Source organism: Pleurodeles waltl, chromosome 9, assembly GCF_031143425.1.
Source record: "Pleurodeles waltl isolate 20211129_DDA chromosome 9, aPleWal1.hap1.20221129, whole genome shotgun sequence".
NCBI classification, from domain to species: domain Eukaryota; kingdom Metazoa; phylum Chordata; class Amphibia; order Caudata; family Salamandridae; genus Pleurodeles; species Pleurodeles waltl.
In genome coordinates, this window is record NC_090448.1 from 372,735,435 (window position 1) to 372,758,675 (window position 23,241).

The 23,241-nt window shown below is 45.6% G+C and overlaps 1 protein-coding gene across 1 annotated transcript in view; it reads left to right on the forward strand.

The window, feature by feature from the left end:
- The window catches only part of TIMM50 (translocase of inner mitochondrial membrane 50), a 248,473-nt gene that overhangs the window by 107,319 nt on the left and 117,913 nt on the right, over window positions 1-23,241 (forward strand). The window contains exon 4 of the mRNA XM_069206953.1: window positions 10,548-10,569. Coding sequence (XP_069063054.1) covers window positions 10,548-10,569 — 22 coding nt within the window. The remainder of the gene's footprint in view (window positions 1-10,547; window positions 10,570-23,241) is intronic.

Below are 23,241 nucleotides of genomic sequence, written 5' to 3' on the forward strand. Positions count from 1 at the left end.
TAGGGAACACATGATCCGTTACTTGACTCTTAGTTTACTAATAGCACTGCCATCAGGGGCGGAGTGTTTCTCAGTTTATGTTCAGACACTCATGTTTAATAAATATATTACTAAATCATGATGTGGTTGCACACTGTCATTTACAGACAGAACATTTCGCAGAAATTTCCAAAAACATTCCCACTAACTTGCAGCTTTACTGTTCTAAACTATATAATGTATTAACAATCTGTGAAAATTGGGTTTCAGAAAACATATGTATTCTTTGCACGTAGCCAAGTAAAGTGTTCTAATTTGTTATCATCCTATTAGAAAAAAAAAATAATCTCAAAGAAGTACAAACAATGGGCTTTCACAACTACTGAAATATATTTTGGAAATGTTTGTACAGTTAACTTAGCTATTTAAATGTTGTGTGTTAGGAAAAACCAGACAAAATCCTGGAACTCTGCAGTGAGAAGGGAAATTAATTGTAAGACAAACTGATTTTTGACCTCTGTCTCTAAACACAGAGCAAATGTGACAAAACCAAGATTTAAAGGCATCTTTATTGCTCCTCCACTTTCTGACTGAACAAAACACCTGTTCTTTATCAACTCGCCAGAGGGGGGAGAGTATGTCCTAAAAACAGCTTGACCTGATAAAATATGACTCGCCATAGTGAGTAGGCTAGTAGATTTTTGAGTCCTGATATATAGTTACACTGCATTATTTTCTGCAATTCTGTTTTCATGTTATGCCCTGTAGGGACTGACTGTAAGGTAACATGACCAGGTTTCTTTTAAAGTTCTTTTTATAGTGGTGCCCTCTAGGGGCTGTTCTGGGCATTACAGTCAAGATACTATAATATTCGCTGCACTCAGAAACTCTCCCCATAATGCTTTGTGGGGCATTCCTTTTACAAACTTTTTTTGCCCATAACTCACTGCATGACCTGGTCTGTTTGTCTAGGTCATCTGAGTCCCCAAACTACACTAGGGGAGGACCTCAAAATAATAATATACAAAAATATAATTTCATTTTTTGCTGCAGATGGAGAAAGAATGTAAATGGAAGTGCTTTAATAATATGCAGGGCTACTGGAATTATGTGGCAGAGGGTCAAATTTATGCGGCAGTATTGACTAATTTATGTGGCAAGAAAAGTCCAGTTATGCATTTACAGCGCCAATAGCTCTAACTCCAGAAAATGCTAGACTTATTGCATTGCAAATGGTTATTTAATTTGTAACTAGATCTTAAGTGTTTCTCTGTAAGTGCACTTTCATTAGCTACAAGAACCCTGCATCGTGCCAAAAGGTCCTTTACTTTTCATCCTTAACTTTTCAAAGCCCCACTGATTCTTTCTTTAATGGCAGTATGAGTTTTCCTACGAAGATTTACTTGCTGAAATTTAAAGTGTTAATTAATTCTGACAAAGCTGATGTGTCCAGCAATGTTTAATTGTAATATCAGATACCCAGTCTGAAAGGTTGCTTGAGTTAGATTTCTAAAGACCTATTATGTTAAAGTGAAAATGTTCACCTTGGAAAGTGTGTGGGGATATTCTACCAAATAAGGAAATTAACAACCTGGTTACTTTAGCATGGTTTTGCAACTGAAGCTTTCACTGCAGATAATTGTGTGCAACCTGCATTTATTTGCTCTTTTTTAATCCAGCCGCGGGACGCGCACAGACTTGCACAGGCGGCAGGAGCCCTTTAAATCTCGGCGGTAGCAGCCTCAGCTGCTGATAGGGCGGGAGGCCCTTTAAACTTCACTTGGCGCGCCTGCAGCCGCGGGACGCGCGCGGGCGGCGCCCGGGCGAAGCCCGGGCCAAGGGCGGGCCCGTCCTTCGCCCGTCCTTCGCCCGTCCTTCGCCCGTCCTTCGCCCGTCCTTCGCCCGTCCTTCGCCCGTCCTTCGCCCGTCCTTCGCCCGTCCTTCGCCCGTCCTTCGCCCGTCCTTCGCCCGTCCTTCGCCCGTCCTTCGCCCGTCCTTCGCCCGTCCTTCGCCCGTCCTTCGCCCGTCCTTCGCCCGTCATCGACAGGAAGAGGCTGGGCTGGGCCACCCCTCTTTAATATCTGGTCACAGACATATTAATGCTGTAATTCAATTACACCTGTATCGTGCAGCATACCTGTGTGCCCTTGTGGTCCTCGGGGGGTGCTGTCCCTTTTGTTCCCTCTGCTGACCTCCACGTCTCCCCCCCGCCGTCGCCCGACATTGCGACCGCTGTGTGGGAGGAGCGTTGACGGACCAGGACGGGACTACTTTAGCCAGGTCCCCTAGCACCACGGAAGCAGAACAAGCGGATCTCACACGCCCGAAGGTGATATCAAACTGATCCTGCCCCTGGCTGAGCGGGGTCGGGCAAAGGACAGGCCGTTGTGAGTCCGTTAGGGATCCGTTAGGGGGCCAGAAGGGGTCAGGTTGAGCAAGTTCACTAAGCAGTTAATTGTAATTGTTTTTATTGAATCTGATAACGTTTTAGTAAGCTGTATACCTGGGCTCCATTTAAATTGATTCATTGTGTCTTCTGGGTGTTATACACTTGCTGTTCTGTGTTATTGCTGATATATGTAGAGGCCCTATACTTTGTAAACGATATAAAAGTTCTGTGTAGTGCAGGGCCATAAAACTAGACAGTCTAGTATTTATCAAAAACTAGTAGTGGTCGTCATATTCGTGAGGGCGGTGTAGAATGGCTAAGAATATTTCCACCCTGGATAATTACCTGGTTAAAATGGTGAGCAAGATAAACACTGATAGAAGGAAGTCCTTAGGGAAGGAGTCCACCCCAGAAATGTTTTCTCCTGTAAACAATGGTAGCGGTTCTGTTATGATGGACCCCCTTAATATTGAAGCTCTCCCTTTGGAAAACCCAGCCGCTTTACCCTTCGTTTTAGAGCCACCAAATCAAGTCCCATTGGAGCCCCCGAGTGAGCCTGCATTGTCTCACTCTCCCCCTAAGAGAGCTGTTAGAAAATGCAGAAAAATGCTATCCAAGCGGGGTAACACTCATTTCAAACCAACAATAGAACCAATGATAGAATATGGTCATAGAAGTAATGTAGCTGAAAATGGGATTACAATTAACAAGGACGATGTGAATGGTGTTCTCTTGGGCCACATCGCTAAGCTATTTGAGGAAAAACTAGTCCATATGACTAAACCTCTTATGGAAAAGATTGAATTACTATCTACGGAGGTATCTAGCTTGGGTGGTCTTTTAGACAAAATGTATATGGGACAAACTATGAAACAGTCTGAGCTATCCGTCCAATCCGGCAACCCTGAACAATTGGTTGAAGCACAGAGGCCACGTTTACCTGAATCTAGGGAGCCACCAAGTATGGTGGATAGTACCCCTCATATGAAAGCAGCTGCATCTAATATTGTGAGGAACACTACTCCTGTGAACAGACCAAATTTTATTAACCTTCCACCTGATTGTGAACCCTATGTCATAGTCCTTTCGAACATTCCTCCCTTAGACCCAACAGCAGTGAACTTCCGTGAGGAATCACATGATTCTCTCAAACGGAAATCAGTTGCCTGGTTAAACAAAAATTGTGGTTTCCCCCTACACCTATCCGATCAAATACTGTCTACTAGGCGGATACCATGGATGGGAAACGCAAGGAAAAAATGTAAGGGAGACTGTGTAATTGTTAATTTTAGGCACCCTCAACATGTTGCGACTGTCCTTCTTAGAGCAGCCTCCTTGGATATAAAGGAATCTGACGTGGGTGTGCATCCTCTGGGTTATTTTTATCGACACTTAGCCAGTACATCAGAACCTTCTAAAAAACACAGACCCTTGACTATTAGAAGAAACACTAGCTCTTATACCCCAACTGGAAATAGCTTTTCGGTACTGAGCACTTTGGACGAAAACGATTGACTCCCACGAGCAGGGGATCCCATCACAGAAACGTTAGTATATACCCAGACGTGGGAACAAAAACAGAGTATAGAAGATCTTGAACCGGAACTCATAGTACCCTCGAGTCCCAGAAATACAAGGACAGTTAAATTGGTAAGCAACGTTAAATCCCCTTATTCTATTTTAAGTAAGACAACTAGTTCGGGTGTACCGGATAAGTGCCTCTCAGTGACCATGGAGGGTAAAGACACTAGTAAAGACACTAGTAAAAACTACAACCAAGATAAAGAGCCAAACCCCTTAGTTGAGCTGGAGGATGTTACAGAAAAAGACAACCTACTTATAGTATTAGATCCTCCCTGTGTAAAAGGAAAATCAAGTATTAGACTGATATCATGGAATATAGCTGGCTTAGCAAGGAACCTTGAGGATGTGGTATGGTGTTCCTATATTGAGAACTACGACATCATACTCCTACAAGAAACCTGGATGGTAGAAACCCCCCATAGGCTGGGGTATAAAACCTATTGTTCCCATGCTATTCCATCAACTAGAGGGAGAGCCTCAGGGGGACTGGTCATCTGGGTTAAAGTGACCCTAGAAATAGATGTCACCCCGCTACCCATCCCCTCCCCGGACCTACTAGGCCTTAAAATCAAAACAAGAGGGAAAGAAACTATACATCTAATAAATATATATAACAGACCGTTCCCTTCTAACAAGGAATCAGAGGTAGTAGAACTCTTGGACTCCGTTCTAGACTCATTAGGAGATAATGCAAAGGTGTTAGTTGGTGGAGATTTTAATTGTAAATATGAGCCTATCCCGGGGTTGGAAAAATTATTCGACGATCAAGATGCTGCTAATGACATCCTGCCCTTAAAATCTGTAAGTGCAGCTAAAGGCACAAAAGCCGCCTTACAGATTTTACAGTTGACTGTGGCGCATGACCTAAGGGCCTGTAATGGTCGATTTCGTTCAGACAGACCAGCAGCCCCAACCTATTTTAAGGGAAATTCCAGATCCCATATAGATTTTGTAATGGCTACCCGGAATATATGGGACCAAATAACCGACTTTAAGATAGACCATAGGACGGAGAGTGATCATTTTCCCCTCCTACTATGGCTGGATTCTCAATCATTCATTATTAAATCCAAAGAAGAGACCCTATTAAATACCACGGTCGCGGAACTAGAGGTAACTAATAACAGGCGTGCCCTAAGATGGCCCTATATCTTGGGAACCGAAATAACGCTGATAAATATATACAATGTATTTACTGAAACGGTAGGAGGCCTTCAGACAGCATTAGTGGGAACACAAGGTGTGCTTGACATACATCTTAAGCTGGTAGACGCATTAACCCCACTATTGAGCAAAATCTATAAAAAAGATGGTAATAGGAAACGGAATGATCTTGAGTCAGCGAACCCATGGTATAATAAAGACTGTCGTATAGCAAAATCAAGACTAATCCAGGCAGTAAAATCCGGGAACAGCTTGGATATAAAAAACAATAGACTAGCCCACAAAAAAACGTTGGCCCAAGCTAAAAAAAACATGGGATGAAAATTTCTGGGAGGATCTCTTGAATGCAGCTAAGCTACGGGACCAGAGTATGTTCTGGAATCTAATCGCTAATGGAAATAAGCAGGGCAGATCAACAAAGGATATTTTCCTAGATGAAAATACTTGGTGCGACCAATTCACTAAGCTCTATGCTAACAAACAGGAGAATTTGCCCTTCGAGGACCATGAGACAAATTCAGAGATAAGTGTTGCTCCACTAACCTTTAGTTTAGAAGAAACTAATAAGGTTTTATTAGCTGTGAAAGTGGGCAAAGCCCCAGGCCCTGATAAAATCCCCGGAGATCTTCTAAAATATGATGTGGATGTGTGGGGGCCTTACATAAATTACTTGAGTAATTCCATTGTGGCAGGCACACCAATCCCCGATTCCTGGAAAGGGGCAGAAATTATGACAATTTTTAAAAAAGGTGATCGCTACGATCCAAGTAATTACCGCCCAATAAGTTTAATAGACTCATTTCAAAAGATATATGCCAGACATATTTTAAACAGGCTTTTAGATTGGATTGAAGAGACTAAAATATTAACCAAATATCAGGCTGGCTTTAGAATAAAAGTAAGTACGGTTGACCAGGTGTTTAGGTTCATGTGCATCTGTTGGAAGTATATAACCATAAGGAAGGGTAGCCTCTATGTGGCATTCATGGATCTAAGGGCCGCCTTTGACCTTGTTCCTCGCAATTTGTTGTGGTCTACATTAAGAAACATGGCGGTCCCTGGGGAACTACTTAAAGAACTTATCAAGCTTCACACAGGGAACTATGCAAAAATTAGGTGGGGAAAAGAAGGTGAGACCTCAAGGGCCATACCTGTAGACCGTGGTGTGCGCCAAGGCTGCGTGTTAGCTCCTACACTCTTCTCACTATATGTTAATGATATTCCAATCTATTTAAGGGATTGTGTACATGACTCACCGAAGCTAGGTGGCGAGCCGGTTACGGCATTACTATTTGCCGATGACACCATCCTCATTTCTCAAACTCCGAGAGGTTTACAGAATTTGGTGGATTCTTTCCAGAAGTATTGCGTGGGGAAGGGGCTAGAAATAAATCCTACCAAAACAAAGTATATGTCAATAAACTCCAAGAAATCCCTCAGGAATAATCTGTCCTTGGATAACCAAAAACTGGAACAGGTAGTTTCAATTATCTGGGGATGACGCTGGATAGTAACCTGTCCTGGAAAGGGCAGATGGATAAAAGCATTCTAGCCCTTAAACAAAACTCAATGCCTATTTTAAAAATACACGGAGCCAGTTACTCTAAAGCAATCTCACCAGCACTGGAAGTATATAAAGCAAAGGCCCAATCGACCGCCCTTTATGGTGCTGAACTCTGGGGCTTCCATTGCAATAACAACTTTGAAAAAACGGAAAACCATTTTGTACGAAGGCTACTTAAAATACCGACAAGAACCCCCCTAGTCCCTGTTTTCCTTGATATTAATCTTAAAAGAGCAGACTATCAAGCATTATTAAGACCATTGCTGTATTGGGTCAGGCTATGGGTAACCCCGGAGTTGAGTGATTACAAGAACGGATTGACTGAACTAACTCAGATAGATGGACATATGAATACCCCTTGGTTAAAATATGTATCTAAGTGGTACGAGAGATTAGGTTTATCACACCTATGGGAAGCTCCACAGAATATGACAACATGTACCAGGAAAAATGTAAAGGACACTTTTTGGTCTTATGTCAACGGAGAGCTACTGCATAGTTCATCGATTGGTACTCTGACTTTGAATTTTTTAAACATAAAAGATACACCTAAATTCGAACAATTTTTGGATGAGGTCGGCCCTCCTCTGGCAAAAACACTTTATTTACAGTTTAGGTACGGGGTCTTACAGATTAATGCTTACACATGCAATTGGGGAGGGGTAAAAGGTTGTGAACTCTGCACTCTCTGTACCTTAGGGGCTAAAGAAGACGTTGTTCATTTACTCTTCTTTTGCCCAGTATACAAGAAACCAAGGGATCGGTGGATCAAACCCGTTTGTAAATATGTGGGGGTCAGATCCTATAAAGAAGCAGTGCGCATATTTCAGTCCAATACTTCACAATTAGTGGTGTTTGGCACAAGCAGATTCCTATATAATGTGTACCTTATCAGGAATCGACTTGGTCACAAATTGTAACGCTTTGTCAGGTGGCCCGCTCATCCCCCTCCTTGCAAAGGTATATGATGCACTGTTTTATCGACAAGTTAATTAATTTTTTTTTTTTTCTTCTTTTAGTTCTGGCTTTTAATTATTTTATAAATTGTTATTTATATTTTTATACGCCTAATGATACTGCTTAATCATGGGGACATCCATATACTTCTTGCCAACTGTATGTATTGTATCTTATATTTTATTGTATAATGTATTTATGTATGTCGTATTTATTTCCTGTCTTGACTTTTATGGCAATATTTGCCGAAATAAAGTAACGAACGAACGAATCCTGTCTGTTAGCCTGCTTGGGTTAATTAAACGACTATTGAGTATGGGTAGAAACTCAGTTTACATTACTTTAAAACCACACAGCTGTTGTTACTAGATGCTGTGTAATATTCCCCTAGTTGTTGTGGCAGATGTTCGCTCCCACTTAAGCTACTGCAATGTTTTCTAACTTGAAACTAATAGCCTCCTCCCTCACCCAGGAAAAAAACAATTTATAATGTTAGTCTTTGCACAGACCTTTGCTGTGTGGCTGCTCTTTAGTCTTTTCACATCTGAGCAATGCACACTGGTCTTCCAGAGGATTAATTCAGCAGTTCAGTTCAAATACCTTCACATGGCCCCCAACAGTTCTAGCCATGGTAACATCCAAAACCTCTTCCAAAAATTGAAAGTCTGCCAGTTGCCGCTGCCTTGTTTATCTTTTTTTTTTTTGGTAGCAGATAACTTTCTGGAACTCTTTGGACTCTGGTTGAATTGGATACAGTCCTGTGTTTACAGGTGCATGAAGCCTCACTGCTGTGTACAGGAGAATGGTGACAGGATGTCTCCCTTTGTCCCTGGTCACTTGTTTTTTTGCTCTTAATCAATCAGGAGGTTCTTGTTGAGTGCCGACTTTTCACCCCGGGTGGTCTCCAGGCACTGTGGAGGTGCTGCGATTCTGGCCCAGCGGGAGGTGGCAGTCAAAGAACCAGGTCTTGAACTGCTTTCTGAAGGTCTCCATTGAGAGGGATGTGCGTAGGTGGTCGTTCCAGTATTGAGCTACAAGGTGGGAGAAGGAGCGTTCTCCGAATCGTTTGTGACTGATGCAGGGGAAGTGTGGGCTTCGGTGAGGGAGGCTGATCGGAGTTCCCTGGTCAGTCGGTGGAAAGTGAGTTGGTTGTTGAGCTATGTGGGCCCAGTGTTATGGAAGGCCTTGTAAGCGCGGGTGAGGAGCTTGAAGAGACATCTTTGCTATATGGGGATCCAGTGGAGGACCCTGAGGTGGGGGTTGATGCTGATAATTCTGGGTAGGTTGATGAGTCTTGCCGCGGTGTTCTGGATGATCTGGAGGCAGTTAGCGAGCTGCTTGATGGTTCTGGTGTAGAGTGCATTCCCGTAGTCGAGGCGGCTAGAGATGAGGGCCTAGGTGACTGTTTTCCTTGTGGAGAAGGGTATCCAATGGGAAATCTTGCAGAGCATGCGGAGGGTGTGGAAGCAGGTGGAGGAGATGGAGTTGATCTGTTGCTTCATGGTGAGTTGGGTGTCAAGGATGATTCCGAGGTTACTTGCATGTTTTGATGCGAGGTTGACTTGTTTCCGAAGATGAGGATCTCTGTTTTATCTCAGTTTAGTTTGACGCAGTTGCTCTGATCGTTCTCTGCAGCCATTTGGACAGTGTAGGGAGGACCTCATACAGTGCAAACGTCCTGGTATTTATTTCCAGTGTGGATTGGCATCAGTTTAGATTGGATCTTCAGAAGTTCTTGTGGGTGTCTATGGACCGATGAAACTGGTAGAAGGTGGTGAGGAAGAGTTTTATATTCACTTGCAGCCTATTTTTTTTAAATTTAAGGTATTTGAATATGTTGGTACAGTAAACATTTGATTATTTCATGATGATGGTAATCACGCTAAGTTGTCACACCCTCACTAGAGGGAATTGTGGTAAAAAAAGAAAAAAAAAGAAACATGGCACACGCATTCTAGTGTTACGCATAACAACCCTCCAGGTTATAGGGGCATCGTAGGTCAGGCTGTGTCAACCAGTGTGCCAAGAGAAAAATGGAAACGTAAGTATTTTCTCCTGTGCTGTGTGGTGAAGGGAGCTAACTGACTGCAGCAAATGCGGTCTTAGAGGGAACTATCTCAAGTGAAAGATATAACATCTTAATGCTTGAGCATGACCAGCCTGCGAGACACTTTTCACAGCACAGAGCACTAGTTGAGACAATAAAGCAAACATGGAAAAAAGAACATGATGAACTCCTAATACATAAAGGGGTGCAACTGCTAAACAGGACAAGGGCCAAGACAAAAACAGTAAAAATAATATAAAAAGTGTTCACTGACCTCATGACATGCTCATTGTAAGCTCTGCCTATGTCATAGAAACCTACTTTCAAAGTCTCCCTGAGAAGATGAAAGTGAATAAGAAAAACTGTGTCACCCTAAGGCGTTAAATCATGTAATCAATGTAGAACTTAAATTCAGTGCCAAGCAGTATATTTGTGTATGCCTTTGCATGAAAATAGTAAAGTAACTGTTGTATTGGCCATTACTCACGCTTTAACGATACAAATACAATTTGCCATAGTAATTAACTTCATTTGAAAACAAATAGTGAAATGTCCTCCATATGTTGTGAGGTGTCTCCGAAGGTGCCCTGCCCTCACCTGTAACACCAGGCCACTCCCCTGTGTGAGGTAGCTTGTTTCTCAGGAGGTTCGGCGTGTTTAGAACTGTGTTCAATTGGAACAATAGTAAAGGGTGTGGGTCGCTGTTCCCCAGACAGAGGAACAGATGGATTTGAATATTCATACATTGGCACGTTCATCTTCACCCCAATTAAGCTAATGTCTGCAGGCACTAGCTCCAGTGTGCCTGTCTAGGGTACAACAAACCAAGCCTCATATATTTTATGTCCTTTCTCTTCTCACAGGTTCCCGACGAGTTCGACAACGGTGAGTAAATCTTTTGATTCTCATTCATGTGTCTCGTTTGTCAGCAAAGTTGTCTGTGTTAAGTTTCCACTCTCTATTCAACTCCCATGTGGGCCGCGGGTTGATGGTGGGTGTCAGAGGATGTTTTTCTTATTAACACACTGACTCTGGGTCTGCTATTTGCTTTCGAAGCTCACCTCTCTGTTGATGGATTGAGCCCTTTATGGAGATCATTGTGTGAACAATTTTGTGAGAATAATTATATTTTATGGGCATCCTGAAGATAAGGTATAAGTGATTTAAGTCCAAAGGCGGTGACTGAGTTGGGGAGGAGGAAGGTCTTTACCCCTTTCCCATTTCTGCAGCCCAAGCAGAGTTTTAAGGGTAGAAGAGTGCATTTCACATCCTACCATTTTGTCTTGAATGAGGATCCCAAACTTCTATGTAAACCAGACCCTGGTAGAGTGGAGAAAAGATGTCTGGTTCATGTCCGTTGTGTACAATATTCTGAGGCAGGCGTTGCATGCTTGTGCGCAGTTCTGGGTACACGGCTTTGTGAAATGAACCACAGGGAGCACTGTCCTGTGCTTGGTGGTGCCCAAGCAGGCGATTGCAAGGTTCTCGTTTGTATGTGCCATCCAGAAAAAAGGGAGGTGGGGGAGTCTAGGTGGCAGTGTCTTGTGTTTGGCATTGCCAAATGTCGTGGGTGCAAGATCCCAATTTGTGCATTCTACCCAGAACAATACAGTGTGGAGTGAAGGGGGCAGTGTTTTCGGCTTGGGTTTGCCAACGGTGGTGGTTGGTGCATGATTCCTCTCTGTGCATGATGTCCAGAAAAGTGGGGTGTGGGTAAGAGGTCAGTGTTATGCGCATTATCTCGCCAAAGCTGGTGGATGCAAGATCTTGGCATGTGTGTGCCAACCATTAAAAAAAAACAGTGTGGAGTGGTGAGGTCGGTACCCTGGCATTGCCTTGTCATTGGGCTTGCCAAATGTGGTAGCAAAGGCAAAAGACTGGTCCCTGGGGTACAGGGAAGAGGTGCAACCGTTCAGGGTGCCCTGTTCAACTCAAGGCCCATGAATATTGGTGGAATATGAGAGACTTAAAGGCACCTCATCGTATTTTGCAAAGGGTGGGGTGACAATCATGTTTGCGTTACACCTCTGTGTGGTGGTAGTAGGGGCCAGACCGGCAAGACCGCTGCATGCGAGGGCTGTCCAGAAATGGGATGTGTGATGGAGTGACAATGAGTGCCCTGTGCTTCGTCTTGCCAAGTGTGTTTTGGAAGGCGTTGTTGCCTGGGAGTGGGGGTGGGGGGGTGTCGGTGCTGGATCCCGAGGGGGAGGGGGGGTGTTGCTGTCGAAGAGTGGCAGACAGATATCAGTGCCTGTCTGCTACCCTATCCCTCATGCCCTGTCTGAGCGCTAATGAGTTTATATTAAACAACAAACAGCCGAAGCTCCCGCATAAACACAATTCCTGTCCCGCTGCCACGTATCAGGCCTGCATTTTAATTAGTCACTGCTCCTGCTTGTGGCTAAAATCCTGCCCATTTCCATATTAATTAGCTTGGGATTAATACTGTAATTAAAACAAGACGAATTGGTAATGAAGCAGCGCTAAATGCAGCAGCTGAGATGTGGCGGGAGGGGCTCGATGTCCTGAAGCAAACCAGTAGTGCAGTCCGCTCTTCCAGACAGCGGGTAGCTGCATCTGCTCCATCTGGGACGAGGGCGGGGAGTGTTTTTTTTTTGGCTGTGGCAGTGGTGGTACCGGAGCAGTGCGCTTTTTCGCCCTTTTACTCATCCTGAGTTATTTCCACCAGAAAAATCTAAATGGAGGTGGCGGGAGTTTTTGGTTTACAGTTTTGCAGAATTGTTTGGAAATGTATCAAAGCAATCCTTGGAAATACAGTAAGCACGTAGTTTTCGAAGAACGATTGCTGCCATGCACACGTATTCCCCTTCACCCCCTCTGTAATACCAGCCGTAGATCCATCACAAACGCATATGACTGTCACGGACAGCACTGTCGGTGATGTCCTCGCGTACGTAACATGCAGCGTGGCCTATACTGGGCATACGGTCTACACGTCGGCAGACCAAGTCCAGCCCCGGCAGTGTTAGAAAAACAACCTTTATCTCTGCAATGCAAGATTCCCTGCCACACTAAGAAAACGGTGGCACCAGGAGCTTCCTGCTCACATGGAGCATTTACAACCTGGCTCTTTGCCGGCGACCGACTTGGTGGTGTATGCTTCCTATTTCTGCCCAGTTCTGTACAATGAATCGAAGTTGCTCCAGTGCCCAGACGTTATCAATGAAGAATTACACATTTCCATCGAAGCCCACTAGCCGTCATGGGGAGGAAGGGGTCCGATTTTGGGGCCCGTGGGCATAGAGGTGCGCACCATGAACCTCCTGGACCCCTTCATTCAATGTTTTTTCTCCAGTGCTGTAGGATAATCTAGATACGCTGCAGGCTGTCTGAGACAGGGTGGGAACTGAAACCAGCATTGGGAAAGCCAATAGGTGTCGCCTATGCAAGAGCTATTGGCTTTGCCAATGTCTTTTAGCCATGCTGTACACCAGCGTGGCTGCTGTTCAGCATGGCTGAAAGTTAGTGGCGCAGACGAAAGTAGTGTGGAGTGTCATAGTGGAGTGGCAGAGTGTGGAGTCGCGTAGAGTGACATACTCTGGAGTGCCATAGATTAGGATGGACTGATGTTTTGTGTATTGGGATAGTGTTGCAGAGTATAGTGGTATTGAGTGCAGTGGAATTGAATGCAGCGGCGTGCAATTCAGCAGCGTAGACTAGAGTGCAGTGGCACAGAGTGGAGTGATGCAGAGGACAATGGCACAGAGTAGAGTGGCATAGAGTGCAGTAGCGTAGAGTGATGCAAATTAGAGTAGCATAGAGTGGTGCAGATTAGACAGTTGCGTAGAGTATCGTGCAGTACAGTGGCGGAGAGTTCAGTGGCAGTGGAGAGTTTAGTGGCAGTTGAGAGTTCAGTGTCTCAGAGTGCAGTAATGTAGACTGCATTTGCGTAGAGTTGCATACAATGCATAGTAGTTTAGAGTGGCATACATTGAATTGTTGTAGAGTGCGGGGGCACAGAGTTGAGTGTTATAAAGTGCATTGGCATAGAATTTCACTAATATATACAGTGCACAGACAAAAATGTGTGGATATTGCCTCAATTAGGGCAATGATTTGTTTTGATCATCTTAATGTATTTGTTTCCAACACACTTCTGAAATAACAAAAAATGCACTTCATTTGTGTTCCAAATTCTCTTATATTCTAAGTTAAATGTTGTTGTGGGCTAGAAAAAGTCTTTCGTACCCCCAGAATCCAGCAAGATTGTCACACAAATTCTTTCACTTTGAAGTCAGAGAAAGAAAAGTAAACAAACGTCCGAAGAAGACGGTGCTTGACATTTGGCCTCGGTCTTTGAATGCACAGCAAATGTGACGAGATAAGAACAAAACGAACAGGCCTGTTTACAGAAAGTGAGCACTCAGAAGGCTACTGTAAATACGGGTTTGGCAAGGGAAGGGATGAACTCAAGCTTGACAGCCTAAAACAAATATAGCCAGCAAATGGAAAGCAAGAAAATATGACTTACAAACCATAGAGCCAGTGGCAAGCAATGGCATACTGCATTCCTAGGTCAACTTTCTGAATGTCCTCAATATGTCTCGTAGGCTTCAACTTAAAAACTACACAGGTAGGCGTAACCATAGGCATACCATGGTGGAGGAAAGTCTGCCAGGGTATTCTCCATCAGATTTAGCCCTTCTTCTAGACATTTTGAGGATTTCCTATGACACAACTCTTAAGTGAGCCGTTTGTATGATTTGCAAGTGCCATTTTCCCTTTCAATTTGAAAAAGACTGGTCTTGTTCATACATTACTTTTGAGTGTCTTTCTATTTGACTCACTTGGCTTTGGACTGCTGTAGTATTTATTTTATTCATTTTTACCCGTAGGCTGTAAGGATGTATTACAGCACAAGCTTAATATGCACATTTTGGGTGTATGGCTTTATCAGGTTCATCTGCTAAGATGCTGACAACAAGCCACACTTTGACTTGTCATGAAAGTGGCTATAATTCATGTCGTTGGTGTATATAAAAGAAAGAGAGCCTCCATCCCTGATATTTCTGTGTGTTTTGGACAACGTGAATTCCTTTTTTTTTTTTTTTATGTATTTATTTATACAGATTTACAATAAAACAGCAACAATAACCCCAGGAGCTGGAGAATACAACAGAAGGAGTTCATCAGTGTGCACATAGTATCTCTAGGGACAACCAAAGGTATAGTACAATGAATCAAGGTTCCCAGCATGTCCAGTTCAGCAAATTCAGGCGGCATCCCAGATTCCTAACAAGAACAACCACATGAAACACACCGCTAGGGGTAATCTGAATGCTAGAGCTCTCCAGGGTACAAACTCAACAACAGCCAAACCAACATAAAAGTGGTGGCGGCAGAGCAGGCCCAAACAGTAGGATCGTCCACCAAACAGTAGGATCGTCCACCAAACAGCACGTACTACGCTTGCGGGAAACAACGTCCAACCCAATCAACCATGTGCATGACCAGTCATATGTAGCAGAGGCCCTCTCAATTCAGTCATGAGACTCCAAAAAGGAGCGGAAGGGTGCCCAGATGGCTCTAAGGCGAGAGCACGCGGGGGCCTGCTCCCAAAAGATTGACAGCTGCTCCTGACAGAACGCAGCATCACGTAACCAATCAGCCCTCCACGGTGCCCTGCCCTGCCCCCAGCACATTGCCACTCTTCTTTTTGCCAGCAAAAGCAGCATACCCACCAGACGCCTCCACACCGACGGCACCCCATCCAGCAGCCCAAGCAACAGCATAGGAGAGAAAGACAGATCCAAGCCAGTCATTCCAGCTATCGCATGCATCGCCTCTCCCCACAAGAAACGCACCTCTCCACAATTCCATGCCAGGTGCAAAAAAATCAGCGTTGCGCGTATGGCAACGTTCGCAGCGTGCATCATCACACAACCCCATATCGCACAATCCGTGAGGGGTATAATATAACTGATGTAACAATTTAAAGTGTATGAGCCGCAGTCTATAATTAGGCAACAGTATTCTCATGTGCGCGCAACACTTTCTCCACATAGCCTCAGTAATCGCCTCCCCAACATCCATCTCCCATTTAGCCTTAGCAGCCTCCACCACGCCTTCCGCTGCTCCTGCATGCACCCATACAATCTGGTGATGAGCCTACGCGGCGACTGCGCCCGCCACAGCAACTCAAGCATCTGACAGGTCTTAGGCATGGACGGGAGACCACTAAAACGTGCACAGAGCATCGCATATACATGCACCAAATATAGCTTGTGCAGCACATTATTGGCTCCAGTCCTCAGCACCACCTCAGTCGAAAGCAAGTGCTTGTTCACAAACCAGTCCCCCAGCAGTGACAACTCAAAAGCAGCAAGAAACTCTCGCAATCGGGCGTCGCAGGACATCCTCTCATCTGCAACCTCCAGCACCGGCATCGCAGGGGCAAAGGGTTCACCCGTCCCCGACTGGCGCACCAGAACAGCCCAAGCCCCAGAAGTGCACGCAACCGTATCCACTCCCCTGGAGCGATGCATCCAAGAACCCTCGTCAGCCGGTCCGGCCACACCATGTCGCTCTCAGGTGCAGGATGAGGCAGAAACCTTACAGAACAAATCCAAAAATACGCAAAATGAGCCTGCGCACAATAATAATAAAGCTCCAGGTCAGGGCGGCAAGGCCCCCCATCTCAAATGGCAGCGTCAGCTTCTCCCAGGCAAATCCTGCGCTGCCTGCCCACACTAGCCGCACCAAAGCAGATATAAGCCTCCGCAGGAAACTCACGGTGAGCACCAACGGGAGGTTAACAAAAAGATACAGAAACTTTGCCAGCACGACCATCTTGGCAATGCCGATGCGCCCAATAAGCGAAAGCGGCAGTGAACGCCACACCTCGAGCCTGTCTTCCAACCAAGCCACTAACCTGCCATTTTTGGCGAGCCAAAGGGTCTCTACATTGCAACTCAGCCAAACTCCCAGATAGCGAACCGGGCCATCCGCCCATTCAACGGGGTAACACAACGAGAAACGCGCAGTGCCACAAGTGAGGGGAAGCACAACCGATTTAGACCAGTTCATCATGATGCCAGGGAAGGCACCGAAACGGACAACCTCAGTAAGCAAGACATCAAGGTTCCCGCCTGGCTCCCGCACATACAGCGCGATATCATCCGCGTACATCGAAATTAGAATCGGACGTTGCTGGAACTACAGCCCTCTGAGATTATGAAGTTGCCGCAAATAGGCCGCCAGCGGTTCCATTGCGATAGCAAAAAGCAGCGTGGATAAAGGGCACCCCTGACGAGTCCCCTGGGCTACAGGAAAGGGGCCAGAGACGCAGCCATTCAGCCTCAGCCTCACGACCGGATCCGTATACAGCAAACGGATCAGCTTTATAAATCGGGCACTCATGCCCATGCTGCCCAGCAGCGCAAATAGGTATGGCCAGGCCAAAGAATCAAACGCCTTTGTTGCATCTAAAAACACTGCAGCAGCCTCATCTTCCGCCGAAAGGCCGCCCAGCACCGCAAAAACGTGTGCAAATTATGCATCGTCGACCGCTCGGCACAAAACCGGACTGGTCCGGGAGCACCAGTCGCGACATCAATGGCTGAAAACGTAGCGCCAGCAACTTAGCCAGAATTTTATAATCTACATTGATCATGGAGAGCAGGCGGTACGAATCAAAGCTATAGTGATCCTTCCCCGGCTTAAGTATCGTAATGATCAATGCCTTCCACAGGGAAGCAGGGAGAGACCCAGTCTCCAACGCCTCGGCGTAAACCTCCAGCAGGTAGGGAGCCAAAATATCGGCATACTCTTTATAAAAAGCAAGGGTTAAGCCATCCAATCCCGGGGCCTTGTCACCAGGCAGCCCACTAATTACTGCCTTGATCTCTTCCACCGAAAAGGGCTCATCAAAGTAAGCTCTATGTGCATCATTGAACCAAAGTAGACTGATCACTGAAAAATAAGCATGCACCGCATCAAGTTTCTGCTGAGCAGGGGCCAAGTATAAATCCTCAAAATATCTCGTAAAGACCTTCATGACACCCTCCATACCCGCCACCTGCTCACCCCCCCTGCCCATCTGTTTCAGTGACGTAGCCACTTGCCCAAGGTTTGCGCAACATGTTTGCCAGTGTTCGACCAGCTCTGTCTCCCTCCCTATAGCACCGGGCCCTGGCATGTTTGCCCAAAAAACAGACTTCCCGATGGGAGACCGCATCACATAAAGCTGCCATCGTCTCACCAGCCCAGTCCGCCACCAATTTCGCCTCCAGTTCCGATATCTGCGATTCCAGCTCGGCTAACTCTCGGCGTGAAGCACACCATGCTGCTTAGAGAGACACACTCCTCGAATGACCACCTTAAAGGCCTCCCAGAGCATTCCGGCCGAGCCAACCGACCCGCAATTCTTAGCAAAGAAATGCAAAATGGCCTCACGAATCTCCTCACGAAACACCGCATCTCGTAGAACCCCCTGCGGCAAGCGCCAAGCAAACGCAGCACTCGGGATCCCAGGTATATACAGCTGCAGCTTAACCGGGTAGTGGTCCGAGAGTGTCCGGGCCAAATGCTCCACCGATTGCGTCCACATCTCTAGTTCCCAGCCATCGGTCTAAGCAAGACCAGCTATTATGCACATAGTTGACACATGTGCCCTCTCTCTGATCTCCATGCTTTATCCTCCATATGTCAATTAAGGCGTCATCGCTCATTGCAGTCGTTAAGGCAGCAGCAGCGGCGGAATGTCGAGGCCTAGTCGCACTCTCCCGGTCCCGCTCCGGATATAAAACCACGTTGAAGTTTTCCCCCCCCAAATCACAGCCCCACCCCCCATTGACTCAACCAGGTGCCACACCTCACAGAAAAATCCAGGGTCATCAACTTTAGGGCCATAAACCGACACCAGCCAACAGGGCCTGTCTAGCAGGGGTGCCACTCAGCAAAACGTAGCGTCCATTCGGATCCACTATTGCACGGTGCGTTTGCCATTGCAGCCCCCTTGCGCAACAAAATCGCCACCCCTCTAGCACAAGGCGAGAACACCACTCCATGACACTCACCAATCCACCCAGCCTTCAGCCGATTCAACGTGGAAGCCTCCAGATGAGTCTCCTGGAGCATACACACATCTATGTGATGGTGCTGAATTTAAGCAGACATGAGCCGCACCTTAAGCTGATCATTCATGCCACCACATTCCACGTAAGGCAACTAACCGCCAACGATTGATCCCTCTCCACCACCAGCATTCGAGAAAGCTCGCCAGGAAACAGGTCGGCAAGCAATTTCTCCATGAAGTGTTCCATCCTGCCCATGTCCGTGGACTCAGGAAGGCCAATCATCATCCTGATGTTATTGCGTCGGAACCGCGCCTCCAAATCTTCATTTTTACTCCTGATTACCTCCAGCACCCGCTCCATCTGCAACAAACGTTCTCTCTCATCGTGCCTCTGGTCCTCCATCTCCGAGGTGCGAGCATCGTGTCCATCCACCCGGGCCCTGATGCAGTCCATCTGCTCCGTCAAATGGTCCAGCTTGGCATCGATGCCCGCCAAGCTGCTCTTGAGATCCAAAAACATGGACCTAACGGAGGCATCTGAGGGCCCATCGTCCATCTGCACCTCTCCAGGCAGCGGCACAGGGTTGCCCCCCCTCCACTTGCCACCATCAAAGGAAAGCTTGGCCTGCTGCTGCTCCGCCTTGCCCATAGCGCACTCCACTATGAGCCCAGCCGTAGATGCACCTCCAATCGCCCAAAAAGCAGGCTGATCACCCAGATATTATTGAGTCCAGACAGCGACCCACAAAGGAACTCCCAGCAGCTAGGCGAAATCCACCAGCCGGCAACCGCACTCTCCCAGAAGTAATTACCAGAGATCTTCCAGGCTAGTCAATCGTCACCCAGGAGGCGCCAAATGCCAACCAGAAGCTCTCTCAGTCCACCGTCACCACCAAGATGCCCTCTGTCGCCACCAGCAGACCAACTAGCTATGGCGGCGGTCCAATATAGGGTGCCTAGTTCTTCAAAAGGCCCAAAACAGCTCCAAATGGCGCAAACAGGTGTCCGCATGCCACAAGGCCTCAGATCACCGGGGGCCCAGGGCTGTAAAGGTCCCCCCCCAGCAGCACTCACATCGCACCCCGCTCCAGCGGGGGACAGAGAGGCCTTTTCACGGGCGCGCGCGGCAGCCTGCCCAAGCCGAGCACGCCTCCTCCAACAGGCTTGACTCCGGCCGAGCCCGCCTCCGCGCCACCTTCTCACAAGCCCACAGGCAGCCAAAATCTCGGTGCGGGCGAAAGCACCATCCTAAGCTGGAAGTCTCGCGGCCGGGGGAAGCACTACCAACGCTGCTCCATCAGGATAAATGATAAAAAAATAGCCCTAAGTCCGGCAGAGCCTCACTCGGTGATGGCCATCTTGCCGGCAGGCTAGCTCCGCCCCCCCAGACAACGTGAATTCCTCCTCCTAGAGCTTGACTTGTTTGTCATCTTCAACATTTATTACTCTCACGTTATTTGAAACTGCCCGAGCATATACCCTTAGCATTTTGTAAAGGCCTTGCTGATATTCAGTATCATACAAAGAAAACATGTATACCGTTTAATTTGTGTTTTTCACAGTAAAAGTTTTTTTTCCAAAAGTAATTTGTTGCAGTCCATTGCCCTGCATATTTTTTTTGTTAAAACCGATCTTCTTTCACACTTACACATGCACGTTCGTTGCACTTTTGACATTGTCTCCATTTATCAGCCCTTATAAGGGTGAGAAAACAGTTGAACTTTCTTTGTAATGTGATCTTCATGCCATACTTTAAAAGGAATGAAAACAAATAGGTAAATGTTGGAGTTACTTAATGAAAGAACTAATATTCTATTAAATCAAGAGTCTTATCTGCTTAAAAGGACACGTTAATTTCTCAAATCTATTTGTAGTTTAATCAAAGCTTTACTTCTTACCCAGTCTGTTTTAGGGCTAGGACAAAAAGTAACTTTGAGCCTTGCTTAAATTAGGAATCGTCCTTCAGGGCAGGTCAGGCTGTTTCCCAAGCTTGTGCTGAAAAATCAGTTTTCCTCTGAGCTTTTGTCCGTAATGTGAAGGACTTTTTATGTTCCACAAGTCAGTGTTCTTGCCTTCAAGAACAAGATTTCTCTCGTTCATCATTCATTGTATATGGTCCTCATACGGTTGACTACCAATTGCTAATTTTAGATATAATGTGTGGAGATTCATATGAATCATGTAGTGGAATGTTTGAGAGATCAGCCATCCTAGACTTTAGGGCATTGGAAACATTTACCTATTCCAAAGATACAGCATATTTCCTGACTTTAAGATTAGGGCAAAATATCTTCTCTGATTTAAGGTCTCCTGGTCTTTTCAAAAGGTAACGCTTTTCTTCAGCTGGTTGAAGGTGTGCGCTGTTTTGGGGCTCTGTTTTAGTTAAGTGCTGTGGTTCATTGCAGAAGTGTTCAGTAAATAACCCATGCCTGAGCACCTAGTCCTGAAGCAAGTCCTAACTAGATGCATTTTTTTTAGTGGGGCTCTTAGATGGTTGTACTCGACAATTGAATGTGGTTTAGATTTTCTATTAAAACTGGGACTCCTCAAACGTAAATGCATGATATCTGATGTCTTAACCCCTTCGCTGCCAGGCCTTTTCCCCCTCAGGTTATTTGGGGCAGGGCGCTTAGGCCCTCATAACTTTTTGTCTACATAAGCTACCCACGCCACATTTGCGTCCTTTTTTCCCAACATCCTAGGGTTTCTAGATGTACCCAGACTTTGTTGGTTCCCCTGAAGGAGATCAAGAAATTAGCCATAATACAGTGAAAATGTAGTTAAAAAAAAAAAAAAAAAGTGGGAGAGAGGGCTGCAGAAGAAGGCTTGTGGTTTTTACTCTGAAAAAGGGCATCAACAAAGGGTTTGTGGTGCTAAAATCACCAGCTTCCCAGCCTTCAGGAACAGGCAGACTTGAATCAGAAAACACAATTTTCCAACACAATTTTGGCATTTTACTGGGACATACCCCATTTTTACGATTTCTTTTGTGCTTTCAGCCTCCTTCCAGTCAGTGACAGAAATGGGTGTGAAACCAATGCTGAATCCCAGAAACCTAATCATTTCTGAAAAGTAGTCAAAATTCTGAATTCAGCAATGGGTAATTTGTGTAGATCCTAAAAGGGTTTCCTACAGAAAATAACTGAAATAACAAAATATTGAAATTGACGTGAAAAAAACAGCCATTTTTCTCTATGTTTTACTCTAACTTTTTCCTGCGATGTCATATTTTTGAAAGCAATATAGTGTTACGTCTGCTGGACTCTTCTGGTTGTGGGGATATATAGGGCTTGTAGGTTCATCAAGAACCCTAGGTACCCAGAGCCAATAAATGAGCTGCACCTTGCAGTTGGTTTTCATGCTATACCGGGTATTCAGCAGTTCATTTGCTGAAATATAAATAATGAAAAATAGGTATCAAGAAAACCTTTGTATTTCCAAAATGGGCACACGATAAGGTGTTGAGAAGCAGTGGTTATTTGCACATCTCTGAATTCCAGGGTGCCCATACTAGCATGTGAATTACAGGGCATTTCTCAAACAGACGTCTTTTTTGCACACTGTCTTATATTTGGAAGGAAAAAATGTGGAGAAAGACAAGGGGCAATAACTCTTGGTTTGCTATTCTATGTTCCCCCAAGTCTCCAGATAGAAATGGTACCTCACTTGTGTGGGTAGGCCTAGCACCTGCGACAGGAAATGTCCCAAAACTCAATATGGACACATCACATTTTCCCAAAGAAAATAGAGGTGTTTTTTGCAAAGTTCCTACGTGTGGATTTTGTTCTATACCTCAGTTGGCACCTAGGGAAACCTACCAAACCTGTGCATTTTTTAAAACTAGAGACCTAGGGGAATCCAAGATGGGGTGACTTGTGGGGCTCTCACCAGGTTCTGTTACCCAGAATCCTTTGCAAACCTCAAAATTGGACTAAAAAAACACTTTTTCCTCAAATTTCGGTGACCGAAAGTTCTGGAATCTGAGAGGAGACACAAATTTCCTACCACCCAGCGTTCCCCCAAGTCTCCCGATAAAAATTATACCTCACTTGTGTGGGTAGACCTAGTGCCCGCAACAGGAAGTGCCCCAAAATACTTTGTGGGCACATCACATTTTTTCAAAGAAAACAGGTGTTTTTTGCCAAGTGCCTACCTGTGGATTTTGGCCTCTAGCTTAGTCAGCACCTAGGGAAACCTACCAAACCTGTGCATTTTTTAAAACTAGAGACGTAGGGGAATCCAAGATGGGGTGACTTGTGGGGCTCTCACCAGGTTCTGTTGACTAAAAAAACACTTTTTCTTCACATTTCGGTGACAGAAAGTTCTGGAATCTGAGAGGAGCCACACATTTCTTTAACCCAACGTTTCCCCAGGTCTCCCGATAAAAAATAGCACCTCACTTGTGTGGGTAGGTCTTGTGCTTGCAACAGGAAATGCCCCAAAACACTATCTGGAAACATCAAAATTATCAAATACAAAACTACCTTTTTTTGCGGGGGCGGCACCTGCGTTTTTGGTCC